Source organism: Cyphellophora europaea (assembly GCF_000365145.1).
Source record: "Cyphellophora europaea CBS 101466 unplaced genomic scaffold supercont1.6, whole genome shotgun sequence".
Taxonomy (NCBI): Eukaryota; Fungi; Ascomycota; class Eurotiomycetes; order Chaetothyriales; family Cyphellophoraceae; genus Cyphellophora; species Cyphellophora europaea.
In genome coordinates, this window is record NW_008481812.1 from 1,069,048 (window position 1) to 1,082,836 (window position 13,789).

Sequence of the window (13,789 nt, forward strand, 5' to 3'; positions counted from 1 at the left end):
TTCTGCCCTCGCCGCCACTTGAGCGGCGGCCACTTTTCCTCTTTTTTCATATTTTGTGCTGTTTGCTGCTTCCCATACCTCAGCCAGTGAAAAGTGGCGCCTCTATCCGTGTACCGCAACCATGATTCGGTTCCGCGCACGCACCCCTGACGGCCGCCAAGCCGTGGTACAGATCGATGACAATGCAACTATCCGCCAACTACGTGAGACCATCTGTGAGAAGGTGGATATCAAGCAGTTCGAACTGAAAGCCGGCTTTCCTCCAAAGGTCATCAAGCTCGAAGACTATTCCGACGACACCACCATCAGCGCCTCAGGCCTGCAGCTCAACAACGAGTCTATACAGGTCATTCCTCCCGCAACCCCAGCACCGGCCGCACCGCCATCACAACCTCTTCAATCCGGCCCTAATCCCACCAAAGCACCCGCTGGGCCCTCCAAAATCTCCGATCCCCGCCAAGAGACGCCCGAGATCCCCATCCCAAGCGAATCCTCGACGCTCGTGCTTCGCGTCATGCCAGACGACAACTCCTGTCTCTTCCGCGCCATCACCACCGCCGTATCTGGCGACCAGCACGCTGATCACGTCACAAAACTACGCTGGCACGTCGCCGACTACATCCGCAACAACCCGTCCGTCTACTCGGCCGCCATCCTCGGCAAAGAGCCCGCCGCCTACTGCGCCTGGATCCAGCAGGAGAACTCCTGGGGCGGCGATATCGAACTCGACATCCTAAGCAGAGTGCTAGGCGTGGAGATTGATGCGTGTATCGTGCAGCCGTTCAGCGTCCAGCGGTACAACGAGGGCGCCTCCGAGAGGATAGTCTTGATCTACAGTGGCATCCATTACGACACGGTGGCGGTGAGTCCAGACCCGGAGGGCGATCTGGGCGCCGAGCTTGACATGCGGCGGTTCGAGGTCGTGAATTCAGACTGGGTGCTGGAGGGCACGAGGAAGCTGTGTGAGAAGCTGGCGGCGCAGGGGTACATGACGAACACGAGCACGTTTGGCATCATGTGCAAGGTGTGTGGCTGGAAGGGAAAGGGTGAGAGGGAGGCGACGAAGCATGCAATGGAGACGGGACATATGGAGCTGGAGGAAATTCGGTGACGGGGTTGCGGCATGGTTGTGTGCTGGCAAGCCTCGAATAGACATCGTGAGATCGATGAACTTGGTGTTGGATAATGATCAGAGAAGACGGGACTCAGGCTGTAGTGAGCTTCCAATCGACTGCTCAGGATCGCTTTCTTAGCTCATGAGATAATGTTTGTGCCATTTCTGTCGTCGACCTAGTTCAGGCTGCCTCTACCGCGCAAGGCAGAGCTAGTCCGCTCTCCCCCCGCAAAGTCCTTCGAGGCACTACTGCCCCATTCACCCCCAAGGCTGACGCACAACTCTTTCACGCCTTGACAAGTTGCTGGCTTCCCCACCCGCAGCAGCAGCATCCCGTCCCCCATCCTGATCCCGCAGATACGCCATCCACTCAGCCCCAAAATCCATAAACCTCACTTCTCCATCCCCCAACGGATCCCCCTCCTGCTTCCGCGGCTTCCCCTTCTCCGCCTCGACCAAATCCGCCTCCATCTTCCACACCACGACACTCCCACCCCTCCACCCCGACTGCCGCCCCGTCGTCGGCACCAACCCCTCCCACGCCCTCTCCACCTCCTTCAACACCGGCAGCTGCCACGGATCCCAGACCGTGCCCCACTCCTCCCGCCTCTCCGGATTCCTCGGCACGTCGTGCAGCGTCAGGACCCGCACACCGGGCACGAAACGCGCCAGCACGCGCACCCAGCCCAGAACCTCCCTGCCCGCGGCCTCCTTGCTGGCCTCGTCAGCCTCCAGCCACGTATCGGCCGGCACGAGGCTGGTGAAGGGCGCCCGCACGGTGAGTTCGCGGATCTCGGCTGCGAGGCTGGGACCCACGCGCGCCGCGAAAACGCAGGCTTGCGCGACGGACTCGCAGCGCAGGTGCAGTCGCGAGAGCAGTGTGGGGAGGAGCTCGGAGTGCGCGAGGCGGCAGGTCATGGCGAGTTCGCGCACGGGCGGGCGGGTCGCGTTGGTGAGGTAGCGGGGGGTGTGGCGGTAGCGCCAGTCGCAGATGGTGTAGGTCAGAGGGCTGTCGGTAAAGGCTGCGGAGGGGCTGGAAAGGTGGGTGGTCGCGAGGTCGAGCGGGGGTGCGTCATTGGGCTTGTTGGGGCTGTTGAGGAAGAGGCCGATGGATTCGGGGAGGAGGTGCGAGTAGACTTTGTTGCGGACTTCGGGGGGGAGGGAGAGGAAAGGGAAGGGCTTTGTGGGTGGAGACGACATAATGGAAGGATGTTGGTCGTCGTGGGCGCGTATATAAGGCAAAAAGATGTGGGATGAAAACAATGTGAAGAAGACGCGTCGTGAGTCTATCAAGTTTTGGATGGATGCCTGACGCCAAGACACGGCGCCTGAGATCCTCCGCGACTTTGCCTTAACCAGTCATGATGCCTTGCTATGCCAAAAACGGTACGAAACACTGAACAAATACCCTCTAGTCCCCCTACAAATGATCCCCGTCAAACTCCCAACTAGTTCTACACATCGGACACAGGACAGCCTCGCGCATCCTGCGAGCTCTCTCGGCTTCGGGCAGCATCCATGTCTGCCTTGCAGCCCAAGCAGATTGCTGATCCCGGCGCCAGTGCTCCATGCAATCCAGGTGGAAATTGTAGCCGCATTGTGCCCGGCAGTACACGATTTGTGGCGAAGAGTACGCGGCTCCCAACGGGCTAGTGCTTTGAGGGCGCAAATCATTGAGGCAGATTGCGCACTCCTCGAGGGGCTGCCGACGAGGCACGTAGGGTGCTGGCTCGCGCGTGGTACTTCCGGCGGAAGTTGATGATGGAGTCGTCGCCGTCGGCGACGGAGTGATGCTAATTTCAGTAACTGAAGAGGTCGATGATACAGAAGGCGTTACCGGACTATCAGGAGGACTGAGACCTTGTGAGATAGGCTCGGGTTCGGAATGTAAAACCGTGGCTGAGTATCTATGACTGTCCGTGTCGGTGACATTGTCTGTTTCGACGACGTTGTCCGTGTCGCTGTTATTGTTCGTGGAAATATCACCGCTGTGGGAATGTACAGATCGTGATCTGGATCCACGTGACGGGCGAGGGGAAGCAATACCGAATGGTGTCGTTGCAGCTTGCCTTGACCGGTGGTTGCTGGGACTTCGTGGCGGCGTCAGGTACGCAGAGCTTTCGTGAGATGGGGATGTATTGGTCTCTGCATCAGACACATCTGAACCACGAGTGCCATTTCGGGTTGGGCTCTCAGGCGTTTGACCACGTCTCGTAAGCCTCGATCTTTGTGTAGACCTGGATGGGACATCTCCGGCTGGCATGTCCCTTTGTGAGGTTGAGACTGCTTCCTCTGAAGTGCTCTGAGCCTGCACCTGAAGCTCCCGTGCCTCGGCAAGTTGTCGAATAGCATCCCTGAGCTGACGGGCCTGCTGCTCCATGCGGCGGTCATATTCTTCAGCTTGTTGATTCAAGCGACGATTGAAATCATCCTGCTGCTGCTGCATGCGCTCGTTGAAGTGGTTCTCTTGGCGACGCTGTGCACGTCTGTAATGGACGTCTTCCGTGTCGATTGGCTGTGTGTGCAATCCTCTCGTCCTAGACACGTCCCGGGGCCAAACACCTGTCGAAGAGGTCAATGGCCGAGAAGCTTGCGTTGAGCCAGCCAAATCTCTAATGGCTCGCTGCCACCGGGCGATGACTTCAGGCAGTTGTGAATAGCCATCCCTTCGATGCCAGCGGGGACACAAAGTCAAGTAGGCTAATTCTTTAAGCTGAGTCTTTGAGGCTGGATCCTTTGGGTCCTTGAACTTAAGGTCGTTCAGTATTTTGTCTGCTGAATCTATATCAGCATGACCGAACATTCGCTGCTTGCAGCGGGCACCGCGCTGTGTGATCCCACTGCAGCATCCAGGCTGTACTTCGAGCACTTGTTGAGGGCTCCAGAGTGGAGTGGGCTGATATGTGGCAGTCGACGTGGTTGTGCGCCGATTTCTTTGAGAAGTACTCATGGTGGTTATATGCTGATTTTGGGATTAGGGAAGGATGTTGAGCAGAACATAGTCCTCGCCAGGGAAACGCAGGATTCTTATGCTTCTACTACCGGGCTTGCTGGAAGGCTGCAGAGGCAGTGCTGAACACGCAGAGGCAGTGCTGAACACAAAGAGGCTGGGTTTGCGACCAGACACGTTTTGGCCTGGCTGACCATGTATCTTACTCTTTCTGGGTTGCATCCAGACACTTACAAAGAGGCCGGGCTAAAGCCTAGGCATGGTGTCAGTTTCGTTCTGCTCAGACCACCGACCGGGGGCAAGAGCTCGATTGGGTGAAAGGCATGGCTAGCGCCGGTGCCGCATGTTGGAGACAAGGATCTCAGCCACGGTAGAGGGGTGGCAGCTTGCAAGGCTTCGGTCACAATCGGCTGAACAAAACTGCCATCTGCTCATTTAGTGGGACATGACCTTTCAATAACCCCCAAGTCCTATTGTTCAGGTGGTGTGTTAGCAACAGAACCGTCCACATCGAAGTCGAATGCCGGAAGGACGTTCACGGCAGCATTGCGTGAACGGACGCTTTCCATGATGCGACCCTCAGGTCGCAGTCATTAGTGTGGGATGGACCGGCTAGTATGCAGCTTCCAAACAATTGTTGTTAGAAATAGGTACCCCTCGCTGTAGGCTTGCATAGGGGTGGTTAGCAGGTACTTTTGCATCGCGAAGCCCCCGCGCATCAGCCACTTAATGCGCTTCACAACATGGGCGTGGCACTTTGCGCTTGTCAAAGCTCCAGGGATGGTCGCTCCTATGGTCGACTCCCCTGGGATGGTACAACCCGTGACGGACCGCCTCGGCTTTTACCAAGGGCGCTTGTGCGTGAGACATATTCAATCATATTCGTATAACAGTAGGGACGGCCTGTGGTCTCTCTCGTTTGAAAACGGCCGGCGTCGAGCAGTATGTCCGCAATATGAATTGATGCTCAGGATCAAGAATAGTGAGATCAACACCAGGGGGAGGTTTCGGAGAACGACGGACCAGAGTAGTAGCATGCCCTGCTACGGCGGAGTACACGACCATTCGTGTGCACTGTACTCGTAGCGGCTGAGCCGAGGTTCAGAGCTCCAATCTCGAGGGGCGGATTACTACGGTCACTTATATTCCAAGATCCCAAGGTGGGTAGCCCAGACCTCATCCAATATACTATTCATTGGGATACCACTCTTTCTACCTCATCTTTATATGTCAGCGCGGACATAGACGCTCTCTATTGTACAACAGCATCGAACGGCGCTTTTGGAAGCTCAATATGGCACAGAAGACATCGCAGAGCACGAAGGGGACGTTCACACGAGAGGAAGTGAGCAAACACACGACAAGTGAGGATCTTTGGGTAATCGTTGATCACAAAGTCTACGACCTTGGGGATTTCTCGGATGCGCACCCGGGTGGCTCAGTAGTCCTTGAACAGGTCGCTGGCCAGGACGCTACCGAAGCATTCTACAACTTGCACAGACATGAAGTGCTCCAGAAATACGAGTCCTTATGCATTGGAACCATTGACGGGGAGAAGCCAGAAGTCATTGACCCAAAGCCTGGCGATCTAAGCCAAGTGCCATACGGGGAGCCATTGTGGCTCACGCCCCAATTCAAGAGTCCTTACTACAAGGATTCGCACCGACGATTACAGAAGGCTTTGCGGAAGTTCGTCGATGAAGATATCTACCCTGAGGCTCAGGAGAAAGAGCTCGATGGGACATATATCTCGCAAGAGCTCGTCGACAAAATGGCGGCGAATGGTGTCTTGGCCATGCGTCTCGGTCCTGGCAAGCATCTCGAGGGACATAAACTACTGGGCGACGTGGAGCCTGCCGACTTCGACTTTTTCCATGACCTGATCGTCGCCCAAGAGCTATCTCGAGCGAAAGCACGCGGCTTTCAGGATGGGAACATGGCTGGCATGACAATCTCTCTCTCTGCTGTGAAACAGTGGGCCAACGACACCGCATTGCGCGACAAGGTCATGGAAGAATGCCTTTCTGGCAAAAAGTTCATGAGTCTCGCTGTGACAGAAGCATTCGCAGGCTCCGATGTCGCCGGCCTTCGCACCACCGCAACCAAAACTCCAGACGGCAAACACTATATCATCAACGGCACCAAGAAGTGGATCACCAATGGAATGTGGTCAGACTACTTTGTGACCGCTTGCAAAACGGAGAAAGGTCACAACGTCATTCTAGTGCCTCGTGACGACAATATCGAGACGAAGCGCATCAAGACGTCGTATTCCACCGCCGCCGCAACGACTTTCATCGAGTTCAACAATGTGAAGGTCCCCGTTAATCACCTACTCGGCAAGGAGCACAAAGGTTTTGCCGTTGTAATGGTGGGTAGCCTGTACCCTTTCCCCCCCTAGTCCACTCCCTCCCTGCTAACGGCCCTCCACTATCCACATCCATCTCCCAGATTCGATGATGGTTACTGATAACCCTTGTAGAGCAACTTCAACCACGAGCGCTGGTTCATGTCCTGCATGGTCATCCAGTGGATGCGAATGGTGACCGAAGAATGCCTCAAGTGGTCGCACCAGCGCATAGTCTTCGGGAAGCCCTTGATCCAGCAACCTGTCATTCGACAAAAGCTCGCGAGAATGATCAGCCTGACCGAGTCGTGCCAGAGCTACCTGGAAAGCCTGACCTTCAACCTCAACCACTTTTCCTACGACCAGCAATCGAAGCTCATGGGCGGGCCCATTGGCCTTCTGAAGAGTCATGCGACAAAATGCGCTGGCGAGGTCGCGAGCGAGGCAGTCAACATCTTCGGTGGCAGGGGTCTCACGCAGACCGGCATGGGAAGAGTGGTAGAGCAGTTCCATCGCACTTACAAGTTCGACGCGATCCTAGGTATGTATCCCCGGACTCCCGACAACTACATCTCGTACATAATACTAACACTTACAACCAGGCGGAGCAGAGGAGGTCCTTGCAGATCTGGGCGTGAGACAGGCCATGCGATTCATGCCAAAGGCCATGTTATAGGCTATTCAGATATGTGCTATGGAGCAGGACACGAAGAGCAGGAATAAATGTGAAGGATCATTGATCGAGGCAAGGTCTTCGCTGCATACATCTATGGTCCAGCGGTGAAGGGGGAGTCTGTGTATCCTGTATCCGGAGTGCCAAGGGTTTATTTCTTCCTCTGATCCAATCAGAGTCGCCAGATTGTAGCTCAGCCTTACCTATATCGGCAAGGCTGCTGCTTGGCACTTCGCATTGCATATCGTCGAGATCGTGTCGCACTACTCTGTCTGATAGTGGATCAGGTCAGCTCTCTAGCTTCTGCGCTAAAATACGTTATGGCATTATCGACAAGCTACTGAGCTTGAAGGTGCCTGGGAACATGCTATGTGCGAAACACTACTAGTCAGCTTACCGCGAAAAATATTTCTCCCGCCACGAGCGAAGTTTGTCATGCAACTTCTGACGAGCATTTTCCCGGACCGGCAAGTCCACCTATTGCGCTAAATCTGGCTGACATGAGCCAAATTCTCGGCATTGCCGGGGTTTGAGCTGAGATCTGCGAGGCTGTGAGGCTCAAGTGACTGGTGACATCCGCGGAGTGGAGTTGTGGACGCCTTATCCTTGGCCGAGAATCCGACTGCTTTGGGATTTGGACCGAAGTGGCCGCTGGCACCAAATACTGCCAATCTTCCCACTCGCTGGAAAGATTGACGTACCGGTCGCGTTATTTGGGAGGCAGTATCTACCAATGTCGGGGAAGGTGCTGAGGATGCTCATCATGTGTTCGGGGTGAGATGTGTCCCAACACAACGGATAAGACTGTGGGGCCTCAGCCACAAGATGCCTAGCCGAAACGAGTGCGCGGATTGGGCGCGGCGTGCAGGGCAAGGCAAACGAGCTGACAGCCATTCAGTCATATCTTTGAGGGCTCACCTCCAGGGCAGCTGACAATTTCACCTCACAATCCTGCCCTCAGCTATAGTAGCGATGGCGGCAACAACACAGCTCCCTGCTGAGATCTGCAGCGAGATCTTCGCCTATGCACTCGCTCCAGTCAAAGACAGCGACATTCGAACGATCCCTTGTCTCAATCTCCTAGCAGCTTGCAAGCAAATCCACAACGAGACATGCTTGCTACCGTTCCAGAGTAACACGATTTCTCTGCCCGCCATTACCGACTCATCAACATCCGCGTCCTTAAGCCTGCTCCAGCGTCTTTCCGCGCGACAGCTGAGGGCTGTGCGTGGACTCAATCTGCAGGTGGTGGGCTCAGTCCTTGATGCCACAGCGGCTGCCAAGGTGTTGCGGCTATTACGCCTTGGTAATGACCAGTGGGATCTGACCCTCGACTCTGCTGCTCGATTCCTGCCACGCTATGAAGGCGATCTGAGGGAGCTATCCATCACTGTCTCGTCCAGAGACATCGCTGTGCCGCTGGCTGACGGCAGGACTGGGCTGCAAAAGACTCTTGACCCGGCATCATCTCCTCTGATGTCTTGGCTCCCAGCGTTCCAAACATTACGGAAGCTTCAACTGCGAGTCCGGGTAATGAGCGATCAGCAGTTCCCCAAGGAGCTGCGAGATCAGTTACAGTTGACGCTTGAGGCGAGAATGCCTGAGACGCAAGTTCAGACCCAATTCGAGGCTCTGAGTGGCCCGGATGCCTTTGTGGATGACTTCGATATGTATCCGGACAGCTACATCGGCTTATGGGGCAACGTCTGTCCTTACCGGTGGAGTATCACCATTTGATGGAGTAAGGGATACCGCGCTTTCTCGAAACGATCACTGACAACCATCTCAGTGATGTTGAATGGGCTTTCGGGTAACTTCTTTTGCCGCTACGTGGCATTTTGATCTGGAGTCATTTCATGATTTCTTGGCTCGAAGGAGCGTGGCAGCTCTCTTCACCTCTCTAAGGAGTCCAACCACAAGAGGAACTCCTATAGGTCCGAGGAGCGGAAGGTAGACAGCCACCTTGTGCTCGTCTGGAAAATAGACTTGCCCGACCATAGATTTGTCAAAGAAGGCCTTTTCAGCATCTTGATACGCTATGCTTGCGTATTTGATAGCCTCTTCCCATTCACCATTGTTCAGAGCTGTAGTAGAAGAGGTGAGGTTTGACATCGAATCATCCACCAACTGTGCCACATGCTTCGGTATAGGGATGCTGCTCAGATGTTTGGCGAGACGTGCGAGAGATCCGAGGCTCGACGAGGCCTTCAGATGCAGGCTCATCGCGGTCAGTCGCTGGTGGGACCGCAGTCGTAGAGGAATTGGCAGAGGCGTGCCGCGATAGTTAGTAGACAACACACCAAGAAGCGCCAGTAGCTGTGACGAAAATGTTTGGAATGCCTCGGACAGCATATTTTCAGAGAGGTGGGGCGGTAGGACGTATGAGCCAGTTTCCGGATCCTCAACAAGGTCAGGGTTAACAATACTGATACCTCCCCACTGGGGCACCATCCATGCTCCACCTAGATCACCTTCGATACCAAGCGGCAGGTCAGCCTTGGACGGAACATAGACAATGAAGTTCAGCGTCGGTCCATCTCCGATGGAAGGCGATAGAGGCCACTCTGCAGCATTGACGAAAGATGTAAGGTCCCCTTGATGAAGAAAGTTGCCTCTGGTACCCTGCAGCTGGAATGTCTCAACAGACGGGCTATACGGCGAAAACAGCTGGACTTGTGTTCCCACTTCGATAGCCAAGGTCTTCTCAAGGGCGTGGACGAGTGGCTGTATGTGAGTGTCGAGTGCCTTTCGTATATCCCAGCTAGATGGAGCCCCGGTCGCCGCGAACAACGAGAATGTAAGGTGATATCCAGGAGATGGTTTGGCAGCTCTCCCCATCTGCTTTTCGATTTCCAAGACAGCATCCCCGTTGTACTGTGCGAATGCAAGTCCATAAGGGTGATTGATGACCAGTTTGTTGATCTGTAGAAGGTGTGCAACCTCTTCATCCGCAAACACATCACGGATTGACAACGCCAGGTCTCTGGGCAGAGCAGGCCGCTGAGATTGAGAGTATTTGACAAGTGCTTTCGACCTGCCGTTTTCCAGCTCGAACGTGTACTGCGTCGCTTCGCCTGCGAAGCGAACCTCAAAATCCGGTCCCTCCTCTTTGATACTCTGGAGGCTCACTCCGCATTTTGGGCCACTGTCGTCTTCGTTGTGCACGAGTCGCACTCTCGGTTGCGTAAAGGACTCTTTGCCCAGAAGATCAAGTTCGTTCTGGGTGTCTCTTGCAATGCGCTGCGCATCGGCACATAATACACCCGGAATGTCGAGCCAAATCTGGGGTGGTAGTTTCGGTAGTGGTGGCTGGACGGTGTTAGAGCGAGCACTTGTTAGGCACGGATTTAAGTACCTCGCATTCACTGAGTCCGAGCATCTGCTCCAATGGTAGACTCGCTCGATAGATCTCGGTTGTCTTGTACCATGTTGGAAGACCTAGGAGGAGAATGACGGCCCAGAATGACAGCACGATTTTGCTCCGAAGGCCTATAGACTCAGGCGTCTCAGGAGGCGCCTTCTTGCGCGCTTCGACTGCAACCATGACTATCGCATCTTTCGAGACTGTAAAGTGAGCGGGATGATGGTGGTTACAAGGACAGATATTCGTGCACGAGTCAGACATTGGCAGATACAGAACACGCCATGACTCGATAAAGTATGCTGTCACAAGAGCTCATCATCAATACCATCCCATTGTCTCTTCATTTCTGTCTCTACAGGTTAACATTGCGCTTTTCGGTCTCGATCGCTCTTTCTTCGATAGATTTCCTTCTTCATCACTCACTTCCAACGCTTTTTCAGCTTCTAGTCGGTCCAGGTAGATGGCAGCCATTAAAAGGCCCTTGCCACCAAGTAATCTAATTCGCATCCCGAGACATGCCATAACGAGACCGGCATCCATTGTCATACGCCAGCAGGAGCGTACATTCATCGACTCCTTGCTAAGCTCAGCCCTCGGACCCTGTCCATTGCGTTCAGTCAGTCATACCAAAACTCTACCTTACAGCTCGGGAGCTATCTTCAAGGCTGTTTCTGATGTGTCCGGTTATCCTGCTTTCTTACCATTCACTATCTCATCTCATGTCACCGAAAGAGACTCCGCTGGCTATCCAACACGTGCCCGACTAAAGGTCGGATACGATAAGCTTGGGCTCGAGGAAAACTGGGACAGCTTGGTTTTGTGCAATCCCACAGGTGGCACAATCGAAGCCAAGAGCAGTGAGACTGCAAGCCAGGGCCTTTTTGAGACTCTGCAGACACGATGGAAGATCTCCGACACAGGAAACTCGAAGTCGGCAACATTGGTCAAGCTTGACGTGGATGTCAAATTTCGCAATCCAGTCTATGACCAAATGTTTGCCCAGGTTGAACAGAAGGTTGCTAGCGCTATGATCTCAGCATTCGAAAAGCGTGTGCAGGAGTTGGAGGCAATCAATCCATGAGCAATCGCCTCAACCTATCCCCTGCTCTGAGAAGCATAAAGAGCCATTGCGAGGCTCCAGATTCTACTCTCTGACATGAACAGTCACCTTCGCCTTCCCCGAAGCCTTTGATCTATCCTGGAGTGCGGTTCAAAACCCGCCACTTAGACCATCAATGAGATTAAGCATCCAGCATCGTCGTTCAATTCATTGGACGAGGTTGGAATCGATGGTCCGGCTTGCAGCGGCCAAGCTAGTTTGGGCTTTGACAGGCACTGTGATGAGGATACAGGACAATGGGTAAGACAGTCCCCGGGCAGACTGAGATGTCGCATTCCGCACTGCCCGCTCTGAGCCGCAAATATCAAGCCGTCTTCAGATCTGGCCCATTCACTGTCGGTCAAAGCGTTCGAGACGCCATCAGTCTCGAAAACCCATCAGTAGGCGCCATACGCACCCTGTCAAGCATCCAGACCGATTGCCGCAGCACCGTGATGCGCTGTGAGTTGCATCGGCTTCTTATACAACATGCATCAGACGTTTTCCGATCCACAGCTTACAGCGAACGTCAATGACATCCAACTCAACGATCTTCCCACATCTAGTTTATACAGAATTCGGATATACCACAACTAGGGTTTAAGGCAGACTGTGACGCGTTAATACTTAATAATTTTACGGCATATCACGTACAGCCCATCTGTTGCCTTTCTGCAGCAAACCGGCTATACAAGGAGGCTGTGACATGACCACCTGGCCGGAAACGGGCACCCGGTGTTTTGCTGCGGATGGTGAAAGACGCATCACGCGCCAGCACACGCCTACAGAAGCGCAAACTCCACAAAGATTTCCTGTCCTCTGAACTACTCACACATACTTGATCTTCAACGCGGATGAAACTCCACAGCATACAAAATACAGCATACAGCATGGCTTTCCTGAGAGTTAACAACAAAGCTACTACCTTAATTTCCCCAGATAGCACCGGCAGGAGAATGCAGCACGGGATATTGTTCACAAGTCTCGGTACTACAGTGTTGGACCAAATATTTGTGGCTCAGCAAGTCGTCGCGCGAGACGGCCCAGGAGGGGCAGCCATTTTCTCTAACCTTGGGCGCCAGATTGTTCAGCCCGCCTAGACCAGACGCTTCCCATGCCGTCGCCCTGAAGCTCCGTGTCCGCGAAGATTTCCCTATCGAGGTTGAAGACATGCTTCGTCGATGGGACATGGCGCTCGATGTCGAACGAGCCCCTGGCGCACTTTCCACGCGAGCCGAGCTTGCCTACCACAACGCAAAGCTAGAGTCAAGAAACTTTCGATACACCACACCGGTTATTCGACCCATCCCGCGCGACCTTGCAGCATCGCCGGCACTGGCATCCAAGGCCTTTCGTTTGATGACCGTGCCCAAGGCACTCCACAACGAAGTTGACGCTCTCCTGCACCTCCGCGAGACTGCTGGCTTGGGCTTACCGCTTATCATTCGGGAGCCACGCCTAACGTCCTGCACTCCGGACCACCTTCCCGACGTCTTCGGGGCGGTACCTTACGTCGACGTCTTTCCTTCCCAACCACGTTGGGCTCCTCTCCTTCTTCGGCGAGGTTGCGCCCTCAGCCTTCGATAACCCAGTGGTAGAGAAAGTTGCTCAGCGGATCGTCGACTCAGGAATTAGGTCAGCTTCCACAGGCATCATAGTAAGTCCAGATGTCCCAGCCAACTAGCTTCCAGATCATGATGAGCATCGCTTTTCAGAGTCCCTCTTTCAAACCACATACAAGAGGAGAAAAGGACCATGAGCCCATTAAAGTTTGTCTGAACATCACCCGCCCTCGCTTCACCTAGTGTCGGCCGTCCCTCTCCCACAGTTCGCTAACCCAAGTTTTCCCCTCCTCAGGTCATCCGCTGCGCCGAGCACGGCGCCCTCATCCTCTCTCACGACGTCCCCGCCACATGGGTGCCAGCCTACTGGACCATCTCCTCGCCCTCATCACCCTTAATGTCCAAAACTCACGCGCCTGCCGCCACTCGCCACTCACAAGTGATCGACACAACCGGCGCAGGCAACTGCTTCCTAGGCGGCTACGCCATCGGCTTCGTCACCACAGGCGACCCCATCCAAGCCGCGCATTTTGGTTCCGTGGCCAGCAGCTTCGTCGTCTAGCAGCTGGGCCTCGCGGCCCTTACACTCACACTCGCTGCCGATGAGACGCAGACACCTGAGCAGTGGAACGGCGACGATGTGCTGCGGCGGCTGGAGCGGCAGATGACTACTGCTGCTG

General features: G+C 54.6%; 7 protein-coding genes across 7 annotated transcripts; 5 read left to right on the top strand and 2 right to left on the bottom strand.

The window, feature by feature from the left end:
• Positions 1 to 121: 121 nt before the first annotated feature.
• On the top strand, positions 122 to 1,111 carry HMPREF1541_06622 (uncharacterized protein; the record flags this gene model as incomplete). Its single annotated transcript, XM_008720952.1, has 1 exon — positions 122 to 1,111. One exon carries the CDS (start codon positions 122 to 124, stop codon positions 1,109 to 1,111), a length of 990 nt encoding a protein of 329 aa, XP_008719174.1.
• Positions 1,112 to 1,372: 261 nt separating this feature from the next.
• On the bottom strand, positions 1,373 to 2,314 carry HMPREF1541_06623 (uncharacterized protein; the record flags this gene model as incomplete). The annotated part of the gene is made up of 1 exon (XM_008720953.1): positions 1,373 to 2,314. The coding sequence occupies one exon, from the start codon at positions 2,312 to 2,314 to the stop codon at positions 1,373 to 1,375; it is 942 nt and encodes a 313-aa protein (XP_008719175.1).
• Positions 2,315 to 5,358: 3,044 nt separating this feature from the next.
• HMPREF1541_06624 (uncharacterized protein) lies at positions 5,359 to 7,087 on the top strand (the record flags this gene model as incomplete). The annotated part of the gene is made up of 3 exons (XM_008720954.1): positions 5,359 to 6,435; positions 6,547 to 6,952; positions 7,014 to 7,087. 3 exons carry the CDS (start codon positions 5,359 to 5,361, stop codon positions 7,085 to 7,087), a joined length of 1,557 nt encoding a protein of 518 aa, XP_008719176.1.
• Positions 7,088 to 8,056: 969 nt separating this feature from the next.
• Positions 8,057 to 8,821, top strand: HMPREF1541_06625 (uncharacterized protein; the record flags this gene model as incomplete). Its single annotated transcript, XM_008720955.1, has 1 exon — positions 8,057 to 8,821. One exon carries the CDS (start codon positions 8,057 to 8,059, stop codon positions 8,819 to 8,821), a length of 765 nt encoding a protein of 254 aa, XP_008719177.1.
• A 117-nt stretch (positions 8,822 to 8,938) lies between these two features.
• Positions 8,939 to 10,628, bottom strand: HMPREF1541_06626 (uncharacterized protein; the record flags this gene model as incomplete). Its single annotated transcript, XM_008720956.1, has 2 exons — positions 8,939 to 10,393; positions 10,440 to 10,628. 2 exons carry the CDS (start codon positions 10,626 to 10,628, stop codon positions 8,939 to 8,941), a joined length of 1,644 nt encoding a protein of 547 aa, XP_008719178.1.
• A 494-nt stretch (positions 10,629 to 11,122) lies between these two features.
• On the top strand, positions 11,123 to 11,215 carry HMPREF1541_06627 (uncharacterized protein; the record flags this gene model as incomplete). The annotated part of the gene is made up of 1 exon (XM_008720957.1): positions 11,123 to 11,215. The coding sequence occupies one exon, from the start codon at positions 11,123 to 11,125 to the stop codon at positions 11,213 to 11,215; it is 93 nt and encodes a 30-aa protein (XP_008719179.1).
• Positions 11,216 to 12,717: 1,502 nt separating this feature from the next.
• On the top strand, positions 12,718 to 13,671 carry HMPREF1541_06628 (uncharacterized protein; the record flags this gene model as incomplete). Its single annotated transcript, XM_008720958.1, has 2 exons — positions 12,718 to 13,065; positions 13,405 to 13,671. The coding sequence occupies 2 exons, from the start codon at positions 12,718 to 12,720 to the stop codon at positions 13,669 to 13,671; spliced, it is 615 nt and encodes a 204-aa protein (XP_008719180.1).
• Between the last annotated feature and the right edge of the window lie 118 nt (positions 13,672 to 13,789).